We start from the raw sequence: 18283 nt of genomic DNA on the forward strand, positions 1-18283 counted from the left end.
CGTACTTTGTAGGAGGGGAGGCTGCTTACCTTTCATTTTCAGCTTTGGGTCCCGAAAGCCACATACCAACAAATTTGCTGTGTGACAAGAGTCAGAAACCTTTTGTTTCTGTGCCAAGAATATAGAGGGGGAAGGATGAGGAGGGGCCCAATGACCCATCAGCGAAAACCCTGTGATTTCCAGATGCTGAGTGTGATTCACCTCATGAGCTGATCGGCATGAGGCTCCTCATGGGGTGACTATAACCTCTTAGCCTTTGGCTCCTTGGGGAATCAAAGACGGGGTCTCAGTCCCTGCTCTGTGCTGGGGACCAGCATGTGACAGGCCTGTGCAGAGAGCACACCTAACCTTGCAGTCCTGTGCTGTGTTTGTCATCTGCAGATGTAAAGGCAACCGTGGTTTACCCGGCCACAGAGAAGCATCTACAGAAGTACCTGCGCCAGGACCTCCGCCTGGTCCAAGAGACGGGAAGCGATTACAAGAACATCACCTTACCCTACCTGGAATCCCAGAGCCTCAGCATCCAGGTGACTGGCCCAGGGGCGCAGTCACAGAGTACCTCCCTGTGGGCAGTGTCTCTCTCTCTTGAGGCCCTGTCAGGGGCCATTGCCTTCCCATAGGTTTGGGGTCAGGCAGAGAGCCCAGTGAAAAGCCCTATCCTCCGGGGGATTTCGTACCTCCTAGCATGGGGGTCAGCACACAAATGTGGAAGGAGCTGCATGAGATAGGAGAGGATGAGCGGCACAGGACGCTCTAGGCTGAGGTGGTCACTCTTTTATCCAGGGTGGTCAGAGAAGGCTTCCGTGAGATGGGAATTCCTCCTGGTCTTGGGCGTGCCACTGAGGCTCTGTGGGACTCTCAGTGCAGCCTCTGGGCTTTTGAAGAACCTGTGTCTCCAGTTGCACTGAGACCGTCTCCGGAGGGCCGTGCCCTCAGCTGGGTCTGTGAATGGATCAGGACTGAAGCCAGAGTCGCCCCCCTACCCTGCTCCAGACTTTTGTTCCTGGTTCCACCTCTGGGAATGTAGGCCCAGAGTAAAAACTTCATCCACTTGTTCCTCTTGCCGTTCGCTCCCCAGAGGGCAGGGTCCTGATGGCCTCGGCAACTCAGTGCAAGACCTCTTCTGCCAGGAGCTGATGTGAGGTTTGGCAGCATCTTCAGCCACTAGACCAGACACAAGGCCATTTAGCTCAGAGATCACGACTTCTCCCTGGGCCGAGGCCCAGTGCCAGCCTGAGCCTATGCCTGGAATTGGCCCCGAGTGAATGCTCAGCATTAAATATGATGGATGAGGCATTTCCTCACTCACTCACTGGCTCTCACCATCTCTGTCTCTCCGTCACTCCCTGTTCTCTTTGAGCATGTCTCACCCGCTTTCCCCAAGATGCCGGTCGTGGCGGTGGCGGGCACTCACATGCAGGGCACTCGTGGCCATTTCTCCCTGGCCAGAAGAAGGGAGGGGTCCCAGGTGTGGGGTCCCTGCCAGGTCAGTTGTACCTGCGAGAAGCAGGGGCAGGGTGGTAGGCAGTCATGTGGGAGGCCCTGTGTGCCAACAGCTCGTTTTCCCACGGTGGACCCCGGGCTGTTAGCTCCGGCCCTGCTGTGCTGTGTTGGCACCAACTCCTCTGGCTTACGCTGGCATGAGATATATATTTTTATTTTATTTTATTTTATTTTATTTTATTTTATTTTATTTTATTTTATTTTATTTTATTTTATTTTATTTTATTATTTATTTATTTATTTTTTATTTATTTAAGGCCCTGCACTTGCTCTGTCCTCTAAATGGAAAGGAGATGTGTCTCCATCTTCCTAGATAGCTGCTGCCCTCCGGGGTCTTAGAGGAATCTCCTGGAATAAATGTTCTGTGGCACCAATTGCATACATGTGGGATCCAAACAAGGAAGCTCTTAAAGTTGGTGTGAGTTATATGTGTCCCTCCTTTTATACACCACCGCCTAGTTCCTCTTGGAAAATAATACAATAGAATTCCACTACTCTACCAAGTTCTGTTTGACTCAAGCACCGGGTGGCATCGAGCCATGGCCCCGTTGATGACAACAGGTGCTCTGCTGGAGGCTGCGGTATTTTTTTCCTTGACTGTATCTAGGAAGTTTACAAGCACTTAGCTCAACTGACAACAGTCATTATTTTTATTGAACATCTACTCTGTACCAGGCTGTGTGCTAGGCTCTGAAGGGTCACCAAGGTAAACACTTGTAATGCCCCCGCAGTCTTGTAGGGAAAACAGACATGGCGTCTGACCAGTAAAATTTAACGGGATAAGTATTATCCCATGGTGGTTTGTATCCGAGGTTCCATGGTGACCTGAAGGGAAGTGATCAGCTCAGACAGTGGGGACGTCACAGAGGAAGGGATCCTCCCATTGGGTTTTAAAGGACAAATAGAAGTTTGCAAGGGGGACAAGGCAGAGAACGGCGTTCCAGGCAAAGGGAAGAGCAAGTAGAGAGGCTCAGTGGGCTGGAGGATTGGCAGGAGACAAGAGGAGCGGGTGGGCAGAGGCCAGGAGCAGGTGTGTGTGCCTTCAGGAGACCAGGAGCTCCCAAGCCTTGCTGATCATCAGGATTGCTTGGGAAGATCATTAAAAATACAAAGCACAGGGTCCTATTCCAGATCTATTGGATCAGAATGTTCAGAGAGTGGAGCTGGAAAATCTGTATTTTTAAAAAAAAAAAATTCTGTTTCTAGTGATCATCAGATTTCGGAACAGTTGCCATAGGCAATGAGCATCCCCTAAACGATTTTAAGCATATGGTTTCCATGAGATTTAAAAGAATCGCTGGAGTCCGGTGAGCGTGAGTATGGGAGCAGGAAGGCTCTAAAGGCTGGTGTGGGGTCTGGACCAAGGCTGAGGCAGTGTAGAGGGCTCCGGCAATGATTGGAGAACCAGGGCTTCTGGTTCACCAGGAGGTGGCGGATTTGGAGAGGCAAGCCGGGTGGCTCCAGGTCCAGCGTGGGCCGTGTGTGCATAGGTGGTGGGATCTTTAACCAGGATGGGGGCGTGGACAATGCACAGGGTTAATGTGGGAAACCATCCGTTCAGTGTGGGACTTATGAGTGCTCACCAGGTGCCAGGGACTGTTCCAGCATTCTCTGTGCATCACCTTCTTGAATCATCTCTGCAGCTTTTTGGAGATGGAATTCACAGCCAGCAGTGTCACTCTGGCACCTGTGCTGTCAGCTGACCTTTCTGGTTCCTCAAATTTGAGGTGCTTGTAACTCCTCAGTAAATAATGTCATCAGACCTCTGGGTCCCGAGCATTAAAGACCCTCAAGCTCAAACTGTTGGTCTGTGAATCATCAGGTTGAAGTTTAGTGTCATCCCAGGATTTGGATTCTTACTCTCAGAGCAGTATGAGTGCCCTGCACTTCTGACCCCAGCCCCTTGCCTGGAAGGTGTGATTAGAGACCCCGTGGGGATTGAGATTGGTGCCACAGATCATGTACCAGCACACGGGGCACCAGAATGGTAGCTGCAATTGGGCACCCGTAGGTCTCATTCCAGGGACAGGGTAGGGGGAGTGCTGAGCTGAGACAGCTGTAGGTGTGGGCAGGTGAAGGGTGGCCAGGAGGAGAGCAGCTAGCAGGTGGGTGAGCAGAAAAGCAAAAGGAGAGTGGACAGGGAGTGAGATATCCCAGGGGAGGAGAGTTGCCAGTATCACCTACTGCAGGGAAGCCATACCAGATGCATTCCAGAAGCCAGGACTGGCTGAGTCTCCCGCTCCCGGGCTGGCTTTCTGATGGCTCTCTGCCTGTAACATGCGCCCCCACCCTGTGATTCATGTGAATTCTGTTCCCTGGTCCCCTCCCTTTCTTATCTGGGCTGCTGGCCTGGAGCTTCACATAGATTCACATCCCTCCCGCTCTCCCAGAGGCCTTCCCCATGTGGCTCAGAGTGTGGGCTCTGGGGCCAGACTCTGGGTTGGAATTGGGTGGACTCTCTCGTGCTTGCTTTTTCCTTACGTGGGGACACCAGTGCATGTGAGTGGTAGTCCCTCTGAGGCCCTGAGGACCGCGCCTGGCCTGTGGTAGGGCTGCTGGCCACCACCACACCTTTGCCCCCCCTCCTCTCTCGATGCTGCAGCCTCCAGCAGAGCGCTTGTGGTCATCATGGGGTCACAGCCTGACACCACCTCACATGGGGACTTTCCAAGCACCTTCCTCTGCTTTTCGGGGCCTACACGGCGCTGGGTGCTGACAGTCATTTATACCCCACTCCACCCTAACATAGAGGTATTGTCAGCCCCTCTCAGAGGGGGATCCTGAGGCTCAGATAAAGTGTACCACTTCCCAGGGTGTCAACTGGTTAGTGAGGAGGTGTGAGAGAAACCAAGCTTTGGGGGCCCCAGAACAGGTTTGTTCTCTTATCTACTACCACACAGCTTTCCAGTCCAAGTGGGGGCTGCCTATCGGTGGGCAGGAGATAGCCGGGGCCCCAGGGAGGCCGCTCCAGGGTTCTCCAACAAGTATCATCAATCCCCTCACCCTTCCCCTTTACTTTTTTTTTTTTTTTTTTTTTTTAAATTCATGAGAAACACAGAGAGGTGGAGACAGGCAGAGGAAGAAACAGGTTCCCCACTGGGAGTCCAGTGCAGGACCCATCCCTGGACCCCTGAATCATGACCTGAGCAGAAGGCAGATACTCAACCACTGAGCCACCCAGGCGTCCCTCCTTTTTACTTTTGAAGTACTTTGGGTCAGGTTCCTGCTGACTTTTTTTTTCCTGCAGCACATTCCCAGTGAGCTTTCCAGTGGAAAAGGAAATGCCTCTGTGGGAGAGTCTCCACTCGCTGGGCTGGGCATTGCTATGGTCCTTGTGCTGCTCAAGGAAGCCGCTGTTGGCTATCTTCCAATCCACTCCCAGTGGCACAGCCAGCCTTCTTGGGAAGGCTCCTCTCTTGTAGTGGGTGGGCCACGTTGTGACTGACCTGTGGGCCTTACCAGGGGGTCTGGGAGCCCTAGGTAGTCCCTGGCAGGTACCCTCTGCTCCCTCCTCTCTCTCACAAAAGCACATTTGACCTTAGCCACGCTGGCTGAGAGCCAAGGATGTGGATTTGGGATGAGGTGTGCAGACTGCAGAGCAGCCCCTCCTGCCCCTGGCCTTCACAGATACCCCTCATGCCAGAACTTCTGGGATCGGCCAAAGGACCCTCCACTGGCCTGGTTGTGTCGGTTGTCCATGCCCTGGCCTCCTGATCCACCTCCTCGGTGACCCGGGAGGCCCTTCCTGAGTGCGAGCCCAGCCACTGCCCCGTCTCTGGCTCTCCAGCAGGCTCTTCTCTCGGGTTTCAAGCTGAGAGTTGACTCAGAGTTCTGGGGAAGTGAAGAGAGGAGGTCTGTGGGTTTGAGCCCTGTGAGAAGAGGGCCTTTCTTATCTTAACCTCCCCGTGGCTTCTTCAGAGAGGCCAGCAGCACCCTAATTGTAAAAGGACATCCTTGGGATCTGCACAGAACTCAAGGAGGGGTTCTCTGAAGACTGTCAGCAGCTGATAAAAAGGTCTCAGGGGGTGGGGGGCTCAGCTGGAGGCCCTGGGTTGGCAGGAGAGGTGTGTGTAATTGCCATCTCCTGGTCACACGGGGGCCGTGTCAGCATCAGAGGTACTGATCCCAGCACGAGCAGGAGTCCCACCCACACGGATGGGAAGCCACACAGTAATGTCTGGGCCTTCCCTGCCTTGCTGGATAGAAGGAACCCCCACCCTGCCCATCTTAGCCTGTGGTCCAGAATAAAGTGGGAAGGGGCTTCTGGAGATGCTACTGCTGAGTCCTGGGGACAGTGGAAGGGACGGGTATAGACCGGCTCTGTGAGGCCAGAGCAGTGTGTGTCCACAGGAAGGACCTGAAGAGCCGCCCTGACCCAGCTCAGGGGGCCCTGAAGGGATGGCTATGGTGGGAGAGGGGAAGTCTCTTCTGGATGCCCAAGAGCAGAGCAGTGGGGACAAGGCGGCCCGAGTGTAGAACCCCCCCTCTCTGCCCCGAGCTGAGTGGCCCTTTGTGGCTTGGCCCAAGAGAGCTTTCCTAGCCCAGTCGGTGGTGTTTCCCTGGAGGTCATGAGCAGCTATGTGAACACTGTCTCTCCCCCCTCCTTCCAGTGGGTGTACAACATTCTCGATAAGAAGGCGGAAACCGACCGGATTGTTTTTGAGAACCCAGATCCCTCCGATGGCTTTGTCCTCATCCCCGATCTCAAGTGGAACCAACAGCAGGTAAGAGCTTCCGTGCTGGGGCTCTCTGTCGCCCTGTACTCGCTGCAGGCTACCCTGCCCTTCTTTCTCACGCTGGTCTCTCCAAGCAGGTTTTAATGAACCAACAGTGGAGGCCTGAGCTGTGCACAAACATTTACACCATAATGGGCCCGCTTAGAGTTCTTCCTGGCACTCCTTCCACCCAGGGGTAAAGCATGGGGTAATGTTTGCATCCAAGTGGCTTGGCCTCCATCCCCCCTTTGAGGAGCCCCTGGAGCTCTGAGGACAGTTTACATTCCTCCCATGCCCCTGGAGAACAGCAGATCTGGGCAGGCCCATGGTCTGAAGCACCGATAGGAGTCATGGCAGCCAACCCAAAGGGTCCCCCTCCACTGCCCGGGGCTAAGAGCAGTGTCCCAGTGGCCCAGGCTTCCACCTTAGCCTCTCAGCTCTGTTTTCTGGTCTCCATACTCCTCACCTCCACCCTCCTAAGGAGCAGGTTTCCAGCAGAGCTGACCTCACTCACCTTCTCTCTGGTTCTCTGCAGCCGCCTCACCCCCCGTCCCCTACCCCCCCCCCCCATCATAGTAGCCCACCACCAAAGCCTTCGTGGACCACCACCTCTTTGGGTGGACTTTCGTACCAACAGTATCAGCAACAGGCAGAGCACTGTGTTGCGGGAAGTGCTGTTCACCACACACACTACCACCACCACCACCACCCCACCACCCCACAAACTCAGCCTGTGGCGGGCCAGGGGCCACCGTGAGGGATTGCTGGGTAGGGAGTGAAGAGTAGGGAAACTCTGTCTCCCAATTCAGATCTTTGAGTCATCCGAGCTTGAGTTTGCGGTGCTGCCCTGGGGTGGATCCTTCTGGTTCCTGAGCTCCTCACACAGAGGCATTGTTCTAGAGCCTGGCTTGTCGCCACTCCATGCACACCTTCCCTCCTGCTTTTTCAGTCATGGCCTGCACTGGGCTTATCAGCAGTTGACTTGGTTTTGATTTGGTGATTTCTAGACCTACCATACCACTCCTTCATGAATGGGGGAGGGCCTATGAGGGCCTATGGTTTGGGGTAAAGGGACAGGATTTCAGCTCAGAGGCACACAGGCAAGTGAGTGCCAGCTGCCTCTTAAGAGAGGCTCCTGGGAGTTACTGAAGTTGCCTTGAGGGATGGTAGCGAATCCGAAGGGAGTTTTTCAGAAGTTGTAGCACTGTGTGATGATTCGTTCGAGCCAGAGAAGAGCAAAGGAGGTGACTGGCCACTGGTACGGTGGTGTAGTGGAGGGAGGCTGCCAGAGTACCTGGTGTCCACTCCCACCACCCCCAGCCCTGCAGCTTATCCCCACCACAGGCCCGGATGGAGGAAGCCAGGCCTGGCTCTGGAGTTGTCAGGGAGCTGGGACAAGACCACAGAATAGGTGTGCTGGTGACAGGTCTGGGCGATGCCTTTGTGCAGCTCTGCAAACCCCCTGTCTGTCCCCTCGGGTCATGAGAGATGGTATATGAGGTAGGAACAACTTCTAGACAAAGACAAAGAGCTCGTGACTTGCAGGGGCAGTGGTCTAAGGGCCACGCAGGGACGAAAAAGATTGACCTGCTACACACTTGAGCCCATGGCACTGAGAACGAAAATGCATCGTCCTTTTGACCTTGTGCTGGCAGGCATCCTGCTTGGCCTACCAGTGGAACTGCCTTGTCTGTCCCCTTTAAGACAGAAAAGTCTTCAGGAAATGCACTGGGCTCCCAGCCACAGGGCTGGGGCGGCTGGCCCTCGGGGCTTGTGAATAGGCAGCTTAAATGTCAGCCTTCTTTTGATGGCCATACAGGTGCAATTGTTCTTAACCTTTGCTTAATTAGCGCGTGTCTCTTGGTGGTGCCATATTTCATTGTCTCAAATCCTTGGCTTGTGACAGAACACTGAAATCGACAGCTCCCTTAGAATTTGGCAGCGCAGACAGCAGGCGAGACAGAGCGAGCCTGGACTTCTCTTCTTTTTCCTTATACCAGGAGAGGACTGAAGGAAGAAGTGCTCCGGTGTTTGCTTTATTTAAGGAGCCTTCTTTGCCACGTGGGAGTCTCTTCCTGCTGCCCTTTTCCCCAAAGGTCTAACCGTATTGCCTCCCACCTGCTGGCCCAGGATTAAAGAGACTGTCTGTCCATATGTCCAGCTGTCTACCCATCTATCCGTTCCACATATATTTATCAAATGCCTAATGTCTACTAGAGAATCTTGCCTCCCTAGAGTTTATAATATCCTTTCCCCAGTTGTTTTAATTTTTTTTTTTTTTTTTTTTTTTTTTTTTATGATAGTCACAGAGAGAGAGAGAGGCAGAGACATAGGCAGAGGGAGAAGCAGGCTCTATGCACCGGGAGCCTGATGTGGGATTCGATCCCGGGTCTCCAGGATCGCGCCCTGGGCCAAAGGCAGGCGCCAAACCGCTGCCTCTTAAGAGAGGCTCCTGGATCCCTCCCCAGTTGTTTTAAAAAATGGCCTGTATGTTCTCTTTTATTTGCTTTTTTAACTTTTTTTTTTTTTTAATTTAAAAGTCCAGTTAATACATGTGATGTAGTTTGAGAATGTAGGTGAGGTCCGAACCTACACTAAGAAAGAATTCTTGAGACATCTTTGATGCAAAAAAGGTGGTTTTATTAAAGCAGGGGGGTAGGACCCGTGGGCAGAAAGAGCTGCTGCCCCCGGGTTATGAGGAGCGGCTGATTATATACTTGGGAGTTGGAGGCAAGGAAAAAGGAAGGTTTTCAAAAGGACTTTCATATGCTAAAGGGGACCTACAAGACTGGAGGCCTTGCCCTTGTCTAACGTTCCTTTTCCCTCTAGCAAGGCATTAACATTAAGACAGTTGGGAACTTCCACCCGGAAGTTAGGTTATTGATAAGAATGCTTTTTTCTTGTAATTCACGAAGACATTTATAAACTGAGGGAGAATGCTGTTTTTCAGGACTTGCTCTCTGTACTTAACCATTTGTTTTTCCTTCCCTCAGCTTTAGGGCTTTAGGGCAGCCCGGAGAGGCTGAGGAATGTTCCACCTGAGGGTGGGGGGGTCGTGGGGGTGCTCTGTCCTCAGCTTGCCTTCTGCTCCCTCATCCCAGGCACGTGGTAAAAGTGCAGGAAGTACGAATAGCGCAGTGAGAGGACTTCCCTCATGCCACATTCCTCCGTCTCTCCTTCCAGGTATAGTCCTTGCACATTGTGTACGTAGGTACATACGTACATGTGTCTATGGACACGATGCGCCTTTCAGTTCACCTAAGGTATGTTCTTTGATCTGAAGTGCCCAGACCAAGAAACTCTTCCTTTGGGTCACTCCAGAGGTGGAGAGATGGCCAGGGCTCCAGCCATTACCCATCTTACCCCCCCCACCCCCCACCCCCCCCACCCCGGCCAGGAATCTGTTAACTTTGATTCTGTGGGCCTGTTTGTGTTGTATTTTTTTTTTTAAGATTTTATTTATTTATTCATGAGAGACACACACACACACAGAGGTAGAGACACAGGCAGAGGGAGAAGCAGGCTCCATGCAGGATGTGGGACTCGATCCCGGGTCTCCAGGATCAGGCCCTGGGCTGAAGGCGGCACTAAACTGCTGAGCCACCCGGGCTGCCACCCGGGCTGCCCTAGCCTGTCTTTTAAAAAGAGATTGGGAGTGCCTACCTAGCCTGCCCAGAGTGAGCAATGGGCCACCTTCTCGGATACCAGTCTGAGACCCTTGCCAGCTTCTTGTCTAGCTTTCCTCAGACCATTTCTCTGAGCCGGGGGTCCTAGAACTGCCTACAGAAAATCTGGATTGATGTTTGCTATCAAAGAATGGGTTTCCTTTCCCTCTCTCACCCAGCACCAGGCTTCATGCCTCATTCGAGGCCTGTGGAGCAGAGAAGTGTGATTTAATGTCATGTTTGTGATTTGTCAGCAGGCATCATTTAAAACAAATGCTACTATTACCTGAGAGCCCGTGACAGTGACACATAAGAACAGCTGAAGATACCAACAGGCACAAAGACATCCCAAGTTCAAGCAGTTGTATTTCCTGCTTCTCCTCTGGCTCCGGGAGAGAGAGAGACAGAGAGAGAGAGACAGAGAGAGAGAGAATGTCCCAGGCACAGGCCCTGAGAAGGGAGAGTATAGAAGGGCCTTCTGAGCAAAACTGAGCCTTAGTTAGGCACAGCTTAGCTGTTTGCTGGGAGGTTCCCACGGGGCTCATCTGTAGCAGGTCTGAGGCAGAGAGCCCAGACCGTTGGAACTCCGGCAGAGAAGCATGTCTATGGGATGAAGAGACTATGTTGGCATGAAGAGGCACAGTTGGACAACAGGCACCATATGGGAAACCTCCTTCTTGGTTTTCAAACTGAGCCCCTTGGGGATTTGGTTAGGCAACTCATGGTCCCCAGATTATCCCCGGGAGAAACGTAGCAGCTCAGGCTGCCCAGCCGAGTGCTGCGGGGTCCCCTCCAAGCCTTGCTCCATGGAGCCCTGGTGTCTGGGGCCGGCCTTGCTCATGGATGTGTGATCATCAGCCAGGCCAAGGGTTTGAGTGAGCAGGGAGGGGTGGGAAGGTTTTCTGGGCAGAGGAAGAGTTCGTTTGCCTTCTGGCACAAGATCTTGTTGACTTTGGTTCTTCGCACTGTTGTAACCTCCAGATTTTCAGCCAGGCGCTGTTTTCAGGAAGGACGGCAGGAAGGGTGCTCTGTGGGTCCTGTGCTACGGGAAGAGAGAAAAAGATTTAGCACTGTGCTCTGCTCAGTCCCTCTTCACCCTTCAGGTCATTCTACACCCCTTCCCCTGCTCTGGACGCCCGACAAATCAAGTTACTTGCTCTCTCCTTCACATGCTCTATACTTTCTTGCCTCTGAGCCTTTGCTTTCACTGTTCCTCCTCCCTGAATGCCCTTTCTCTAAATACTGCCTCTCCTTTAAGACTTGGATCCCCTGCCTCCTCTTCCAGGAAGCCTGTCTGGATCACCCTCGCTAGTCTTTCCTTCTTTTTTTCTGTACATCACTTTATGTCTTATAGTAGCTACTTACATACATGCTTTTAGCCCATTGACTCTTGTGGGGGGGAAGAGTTGTCCTTGGCCCTTACTTGAACCCTCTCCTCCCACCACCGCATCAGCTCTGTGAGTATATAAATACTCCCATATGATATTCTTTAGTAGGGAGAATAAATAAAAGTTCTGTCCTTAGACTGTCCCACTCTCCCCAAGCTTGTGGAGGCCCCCACGGCCTGGGGGTCGGGCCTGCCGCGGGCTTCCCAGGATTGCCTGTGGCTGGCACCGTGGCAGGCCTGGGGGCAGGCGCTTCTTGGCTTCCATGAGGGATTGACTCCAGGATCGGCTGCCTCCTCTGGCTCTGTCCGTCGCTGAGCATAGTTTACCCCTGCCGATCTCTGCACAGCTCGATGACCTGTACCTGATTGCCATCTGCCATCGCCGGGGCATCAGATCGCTTCGGGACCTTACTCCAGAGCACCTGCCACTGCTCAGGAACATCCTCCGGGAGGGCCAGGTGAGTTGCCCTCGCCAAATCCACACGGAAGCCCAGAGGATTTCTTTTTTAAAAGATTTTACTTATTTATTCATGAGACAGAGAGAGAAGGAGAGACACAGGCAGAGGGAGAAGCAGGCTCCATGCAGGGAGCCCGATGTGGGACTTGATCCTGGGACCTGGGATCATGACCTCAGCCAAAGGCAGATGCTCAACCACAGAGCCATGCAGGTGCCCCAAGCCCAGGAATTCTAGTCCCATTCCAGTGTTTTCTCTGGCCACTTTCTTCATCCTTCACAGAAGTCCTCTGTGAAAGGGCTTCTCTCTGGATGCCCGTCCCAGGACCCTGTGGAGGTCCTTAGATGGACTCACAAGGCCTTTGTCTCCTGGTCCTGCCCTTCCCTCCAGCTCTAACTTTCAGCCACCTTTCCTCTGCCTGGGTTCCTGCTTTGCCTCCCTGCCTTCCTCCTGTAGGTTTCTTTAGGGGCCCCCTCCCCTCCCAGGGTCCCCTGTGTCTGCTCATGTCAGCCACATCACACCAGACGTGTTTCTCGGGCATTTGGGTCTTGGGTCCCCGGCTCCGATGTGTGTACACACGTACCTCCTCATCTGCCCCGAGGCCAGGGCCTGAGTTCTGTAGCCCCTTGGCCTTCTGGGGCACCTTGTATGGGAATATTTGTTGAATCACACGAAGGAGGTGGGGAAAGAGAGTCTGGAATCTTGGGTTGTGGTCTTGGTTCTGACTGTCTGACCCTCACCACCTGAGTGACTCTGGGCAGGACTCATCATCTCACCTCCCTAGGCTCGGGATGTGGATGAGACACTGCCAAATCCCATTCTGGGGGGCGGTTCTCAGCCTTTTCTCTGCTCAGACATTCAGCGTTGCTGCTGGGCCCAGCAGTCACCAGGGTGCCCAGCCAGGAGCAAAGCTTGTGGCTCTGCAGTGGGCCTGGGGGAAGGGCTTTCCTGGACCTGCTCTTTGCTGACCTCTGGACCCCAGCTGCCGCACCACTGCGCCCTCCCCGGCCTTCTCCCTCCTGTCTGCCCACATCGCTGCCTCTCCGGCCACCTGTCTCTTTTTGGAGTCATTCATTTCTCTCCTGAAACAGCTTCTGGATGGCGGAGTGGCGTCTTTCTCTCAGGGAGATGCTGGGCCTCCACTTCACCTGCCCTGGCAGCTGGGGCAGCCTCGCCCAGACAGGCCAGCAGCACTTATCCCCGGAAGGCCTTTCGGTGCCCTGGCCCTGGCCTCACATCCCCCAGGCAGAGTTCCAAGTGCAGGATGTAATTGTGAGGTGTATCTTGAGCCCAGTGGGGCCCTCGTCTTTTTCTCTTAGCCTCTGACCACCTCAGGGATTCACTGGAGTCTCATGTTAAAGCCAAGCCTCGGAGGCTCCTAAAGGGGAATTTGGTTGAAAAGCCGTAGCCCTGAGCAGGGTGGGGGGTGGGTGGAGGGAGCCGGGGTCAGAGTCAATGCTTTTTTCTCTTCCCCCAGGAGTCCGTGAGACCTTCCCTGGGTCTTGAAGGGGTGGCCCTTCCCGTGTGCCCTGCCCACCTTCTCTTCCCCACCAAGCCTCGGCTCAGCCCCATCCCTGTCACCCTTGCTCCCCAGCTCCTCTCTTTTCTTTGCCAAGAGGGGGTATAAGCCTCCCTCCCACCTGCTTACTGACTGCAGTCTGCATCCCGCCAGCCAGGGGGAGGATAGTCACTATGGTCTTGGACACCTGGGGCCTGTCCTTCGGCACTGGGACTTCTAGACTCCCAGCAGTGATTGTGGGAGGAGCTTCAGTGTTTTATCTAGGTTTGAGCCTTAACGGAAGCCACCGTTCCCTTCATTTGGGAGAAAAGACTCTGCTTAGCCGTTCTCACCTGCTTTTGTTGATGCCCCAGAACAGAAGGCAGGGACCTGTAGCAAACTGGGGAAGGAGCTGTCCAGAGGGTTTTTATCAGGTGTCCAGAGGCCAATCAGGAATCAGGGCCAGAGCAGGGGCCTGGGGCTGCGGGCCTGTGGGCAGCTCAGTGACCCCTCCTCCCCTCCTGCCACTCCCCTTCCTCATCAGGAAGCCATCCTGCAGCGCTACCAGGTGAGGGGAGACCGCCTCCGTGTGTACCTGCACTACCTGCCCTCCTACTACCACCTGCACGTGCACTTCACAGCCCTGGGCTTCGACGCCCCGGGCTCAGGGGTGGAGCGGGCCCATCTGTTAGCAGATGTGATCGAGAACCTGGAGTGTGACCCGGAGCACTACCAGCGGCGCACCCTCACCTTTGCCCTCAGGGCTGATGACCCCCTGCTCAGGCTCCTGCAGGAGGCCCAGAAGAGCTGAGTCCACCCAGGGGCTGTCAGGAGAAGAACGCCCAGGTGTGGCATCGGAGGAGGGACCTCGGGGGTTTTTAACACCAAGTGAGTTTTTTAAAAAACGTATTTTGTACTGGCTCCTTCCTAGTATGTGAATAAAGTCCTGGTCTCCTTCCGTGTGGACTGATGGCCCTGGCTGGGGGAGGCAGGTGGAGTGAGCAGAACGGGGTCAGAAGATCCTGAGAAAGGAGCTGCATCTGGGGTGGTGGCCCCCGCTGACCTGGGAGCGGCCACGGGCTTTCCACAGATCCCAGTAAGCACCATCCCTGGTGGTTTCTGTGTCCTGGGTCCCTCAGGATCTCTCTCTGCCTCCCGCCCTTCCTACTCTGCTCTCACGTCCTCCTTCCTCCTTCCCCTTTTCCGTATCTTCCTAATGGTTTTCAAGGCCCACGTGTCCAGGAGTTCCCCCAAAAAACCAAAGACAAAAACTTTCTGGAAGGAATGTATAGTTTTTGACAGCGCTTCCTCTTCCCATCCCCAGAATTGCGGTCACACCTCCCGTGCGTGAGTCAGCGCTGCCCCTTAACTTCTTGTTGACAAGAATGAAGGATTGCTGCCTGGAAGTGGGAGGCTTTTAGTAGGAATCAGATGATGCAAGCCCCCAAAAGCTTGCCTTTGCCTCTGGTATTTGGTCAGCAAGCCCCTGGCCTTGAGTTTGTTATCTGGGCAGGAAGACAACACAGACTCACACAGCAGCCAGAAAGACCAAATACAAAACAGCCTGTCAACGAGGGCAAACCGATAGGGTCGTGGGGACCAGAGCTCCAGGGGGCTCGGATTCGAGGTGTGACCAGCGACTCGGGGCCCTGTTCACAGACTCTGGAGGCCAGGAAGGGGCTCCCAAGCAGCTGAGGCTGGTGGCTTATGGTGGTGACACCTACCCCTGCTTCGCCCGCACAGGGACACAGGTGCACACACGAGGGCACGCACTTGAGCACATGAGGCCCCTGTTTCAGCACAGAGGACAGATCTGTCCCACGGCTGGAGGGAGGCTGGCTTTGCTGGTTTGTCCCTTGGCCCCGCTGGATCATGCTTCCTGGAGCGGAGGGGGGGGTGGACAGGATGTTGGGTTCTGCTAAGTGATGAGAGGGAAGACGCTGAAGGCCGGGGTGGCTCTTCCTCTGCAATCCCGGGGATGGAGAGGGGACCAGGGGACAGTTCAGAGTCAAAGGTTTATTAAGCAGCATGTTGTGGGCCAAGGGCTGCCCTAGAGGCCGCTGGTGAACAATCCCTCCTCCGTAACCTTGGACCAGACCCTGGGAGTCCCTGAGCCGTTTGTAAAAGGGCTCGGGGATCATCCATGAAGCGTCCTGCTGCGTAAAGGGAACACGTGATAGTGTTGCTTTACGGTAAACTTGGACTTACTGAGCGACTCTTAAGCTAGACGGTGCTTTAAATGTTGGGAAAACAAAGCTCCTACCCTCCGGGCTACTGGGGCAGCCAGCCAGGCGAACGTAGGAGTAAGAGGGCCGCACCAGGAGCTGGGAGCTACCTTGGGAATAGGTATGTGGGAGAGGCTGGTACGAGGAGCCTCTGAGGCTGGTAGGAGGACAGAGGAACGGGCCTGTGGGGCCACAGCCGCCCAGCTCCTGTCCTGGGAGAAGGCCGGCTCCCGGAGAGCCGCCTGCCTGCCCCCCGAGCGGGAGAAGCCGATGGGGGAAGCTGTGGGGAGAAGCTGAAGGCAGCTCATTGCAACTCAAGGGCCTCTCTAAGACCCAAGCTTTCTGACCACACCTGGCACTTCCTGTCAGTTCTGCGGAGTCTCTGTTCCCAGGGGCCACGTGCAGCTCCCTCCACCTCAGACCTCGTGGGCCTGCAGCAGGGGGCAGCAACTGCCCCCCAACCAGGGCTCTCCCCTCAAGTAAAGGGACCCCACTCAGTCCAGGTCTCCTGGTTCGCGGTCCAGGGGATGCAGAGTGAGAGCTACCCCTCTCTGCCCGAGCTTTCTTCTTTTCTTTTCTTTTTTTTTTAAAGTTTTTATTTATACATGACAGACACAGGCAGAGGAGAAGCAGGCTCCCTGCAGAGAGCCCAATGTGGGATCCCTGGATCACGCCCTGAGCTGAAGTCCGATGCTCAACCGCTGAGCCACCCAGGCATCCCTTCTTTTCTTTTTGTTTAAGATTTTTATTTATTTTAGGGGATCCCTGGGTGGCTCAGCAGTTGAGCACCTGTCTTTGGCCGAGGGCGTGGTCCTGGAGTCCCAGGATCGAGTCCCACATCGGGCTCCCTGCTTCTCCCTCTGCCTGCCTCTACCTCTCCCTCTTCTCTCTGTGTATCTCATGAATATATAAGTAAAATCTTTAAAAAAATAAAAGACTTGTATTTATTTTAGAGAGATGAGAACGAGGGCATAAGTGGAGCAGAGGGAGAGGGAGTGAGAATCCCAAGATGACTCAGAGCTGAGCTCAGAGCCCAATGTGGCGGGACTCGATCCCACGACCTGAACCCAAACCGAGTTGGACGCTTAGCTGACTGTGCCACCCAGGAGCCCCTGCCCTAGCTTTCCTCTTCTTTTTTTTTTTAAGATTTTTATTTATTTACTCAAGAGAGACACAGAGAAAGAGAGACAGAGACACAGGCAGAGGGAGAAGCAGGCTCCATGCAGGGAGCCTGGTGTGGGACTCAATCCCAGGTCTCCAGGATTGCACCCTGGGCCGAAGGCAGCGCTAAACTGCTGAGCCGGGATCCCTGGGTGGCGCAGCGGTTTGGCGCCTGCCTTTGGCCCAGGGCGCGATCCTGGAGACCGGGGATCGAATCCCATGTCGGGCTCCCGGTGCCTGGAGCCTGCTTCTCCCTCTGCCTGTGTCTCTGCCTCTCTCTCTCTCTCTGTCTCTGTCTCTGTGTGACTTATCATAAATAAAAAAAAATAAAATAAAAAATAAACTGCTGAGCCACCAGGGCTGCCCCCTAACTTTTCTCTTGATGCCACTTTGCAGAACCCCATATCCTGTCTCCCCCGAGAAAACTTCCTGAGCAAGATCCAGTGTCCCTTGACCCCACCTTAACCAGCAAGCAAAGGCCAGCGCCTCTGGCAGCATGATCCATCTGTCCTGCATGTGCAAAGAATGCCTCTGTGTCGTTCCCACCCCCCGCCCCCCTGCGTGTGTGATGTGTCCCTGCCCTGCTGGAGCAGTGGTACAGGTCACCCTTCCCAGAAAAATCCTGGACGCAGCCACAACTGGCTGTCAGCCCCCAGTACTTGGCCTACTATCTCCTCTGTGTGGCCTGAGAAGGAAGGAAGCATTTTGGAGGCATGACTGCTATTGTTCCTTGGCTCCTCTCATTTTGCCCAAAAGTTTCCTCATAGAGCAAAACTGCCGAGTGTCGTGGATTTGTCAACATTCCTTCCTGAAGCCGAGAAAACATTCCGGAACAAGTTGGACATGTAAGCTCCGCTCTGCAGTGTCTCTGTTGAACACAGATCCCGGTACTGAGAAATAAATCAAGAAACATTTATGTACAAAGTAATATTTGAAACTGTTTCTCCTGTAATACTTCCACCTCCAAAACATTTTAGCCTGTCTCTTCCTGAATACACTGGTGTAGGCCTGCCAATTCTTCCTTCTCAGAAAGGGCAAAAATCTTCATTCCAAACATGTTAAATAATGTCCCTTTTTAAAGAAGATGGTAGTAATGGATCGTGATTGTTTTTAAAATATCCTCACTCAGCAAAATAAATGTTGGCAACCCTGTGTTTGTTCAAGTGCTATTACTAGTGAGACAGTATTAGCTTCTGAAATCTAATCTAACTTCAAACTTGAAGTTACCATGTTTTAACCATTTAAAGAATAAGCAGGGACTGAATCAGGTTTTTTTTTTTCTTTATTCTTATTTATTTATTCATGAGAGACAGACAGAGAGGCAGAGACACAGGCAGAAGGAGAAGCAGGCTCCCTGTGGGGATCCCAATGCGGGACTGGATCCCGGGACCCCAGGATCACATCCTGAGCGGAAGGCAGAGGCTCAACCACTGAGCCACCCAGGGGTCCCAACTGAATCGGTTTAAAGTGTTTCTGAATTCAATACACAGGGTTTGCACATCTACCCTACTTTTTTTAATAAGGGAGAATCTGGAGCTTATGATTTAGTGAGGACCACAGGCATTAATTACGCAGTCATTACAAGAGCGGTGAATGCTTTCAGAAAAGCAGAGGGGGCTGTGAGACCTTAGGCAAAGCGAAGCCAGATTTCTAGGCTAAACTTGATAGCTGAAC

At 53.7% G+C, this 18283-nt stretch overlaps 1 protein-coding gene and 1 long non-coding RNA gene across 2 annotated transcripts in view; both read left to right on the top strand.

Annotated features, from left to right (window-relative positions):
* DCPS (decapping enzyme, scavenger) overlaps nt 1-14181 on the top strand; it is a 40107-nt gene extending 25926 nt beyond the window's left edge. The window contains exons 3-6 of the mRNA XM_077894129.1: nt 382-527; nt 6114-6227; nt 11618-11728; nt 13768-14181. Of these exons, the coding sequence (XP_077750255.1) occupies nt 382-527; nt 6114-6227; nt 11618-11728; nt 13768-14034 (638 nt within the window). The 3' untranslated portion in view covers nt 14035-14181. The remainder of the gene's footprint in view (nt 1-381; nt 528-6113; nt 6228-11617; nt 11729-13767) is intronic.
* A 144-nt stretch (nt 14182-14325) lies between these two features.
* Nucleotides 14326-17761, top strand: LOC144311506 (uncharacterized). The gene is made up of 2 exons (XR_013377103.1): nt 14326-15569; nt 17006-17761. It is a non-coding gene; the product is annotated as an uncharacterized LOC144311506 (long non-coding RNA).
* The last annotated feature ends 522 nt before the right edge of the window (nt 17762-18283 follow it).

The sequence above is a fragment of the Canis aureus genome, chromosome 3 (genome assembly GCF_053574225.1).
Source record: "Canis aureus isolate CA01 chromosome 3, VMU_Caureus_v.1.0, whole genome shotgun sequence".
NCBI classification, from domain to species: domain Eukaryota; kingdom Metazoa; phylum Chordata; class Mammalia; order Carnivora; family Canidae; genus Canis; species Canis aureus.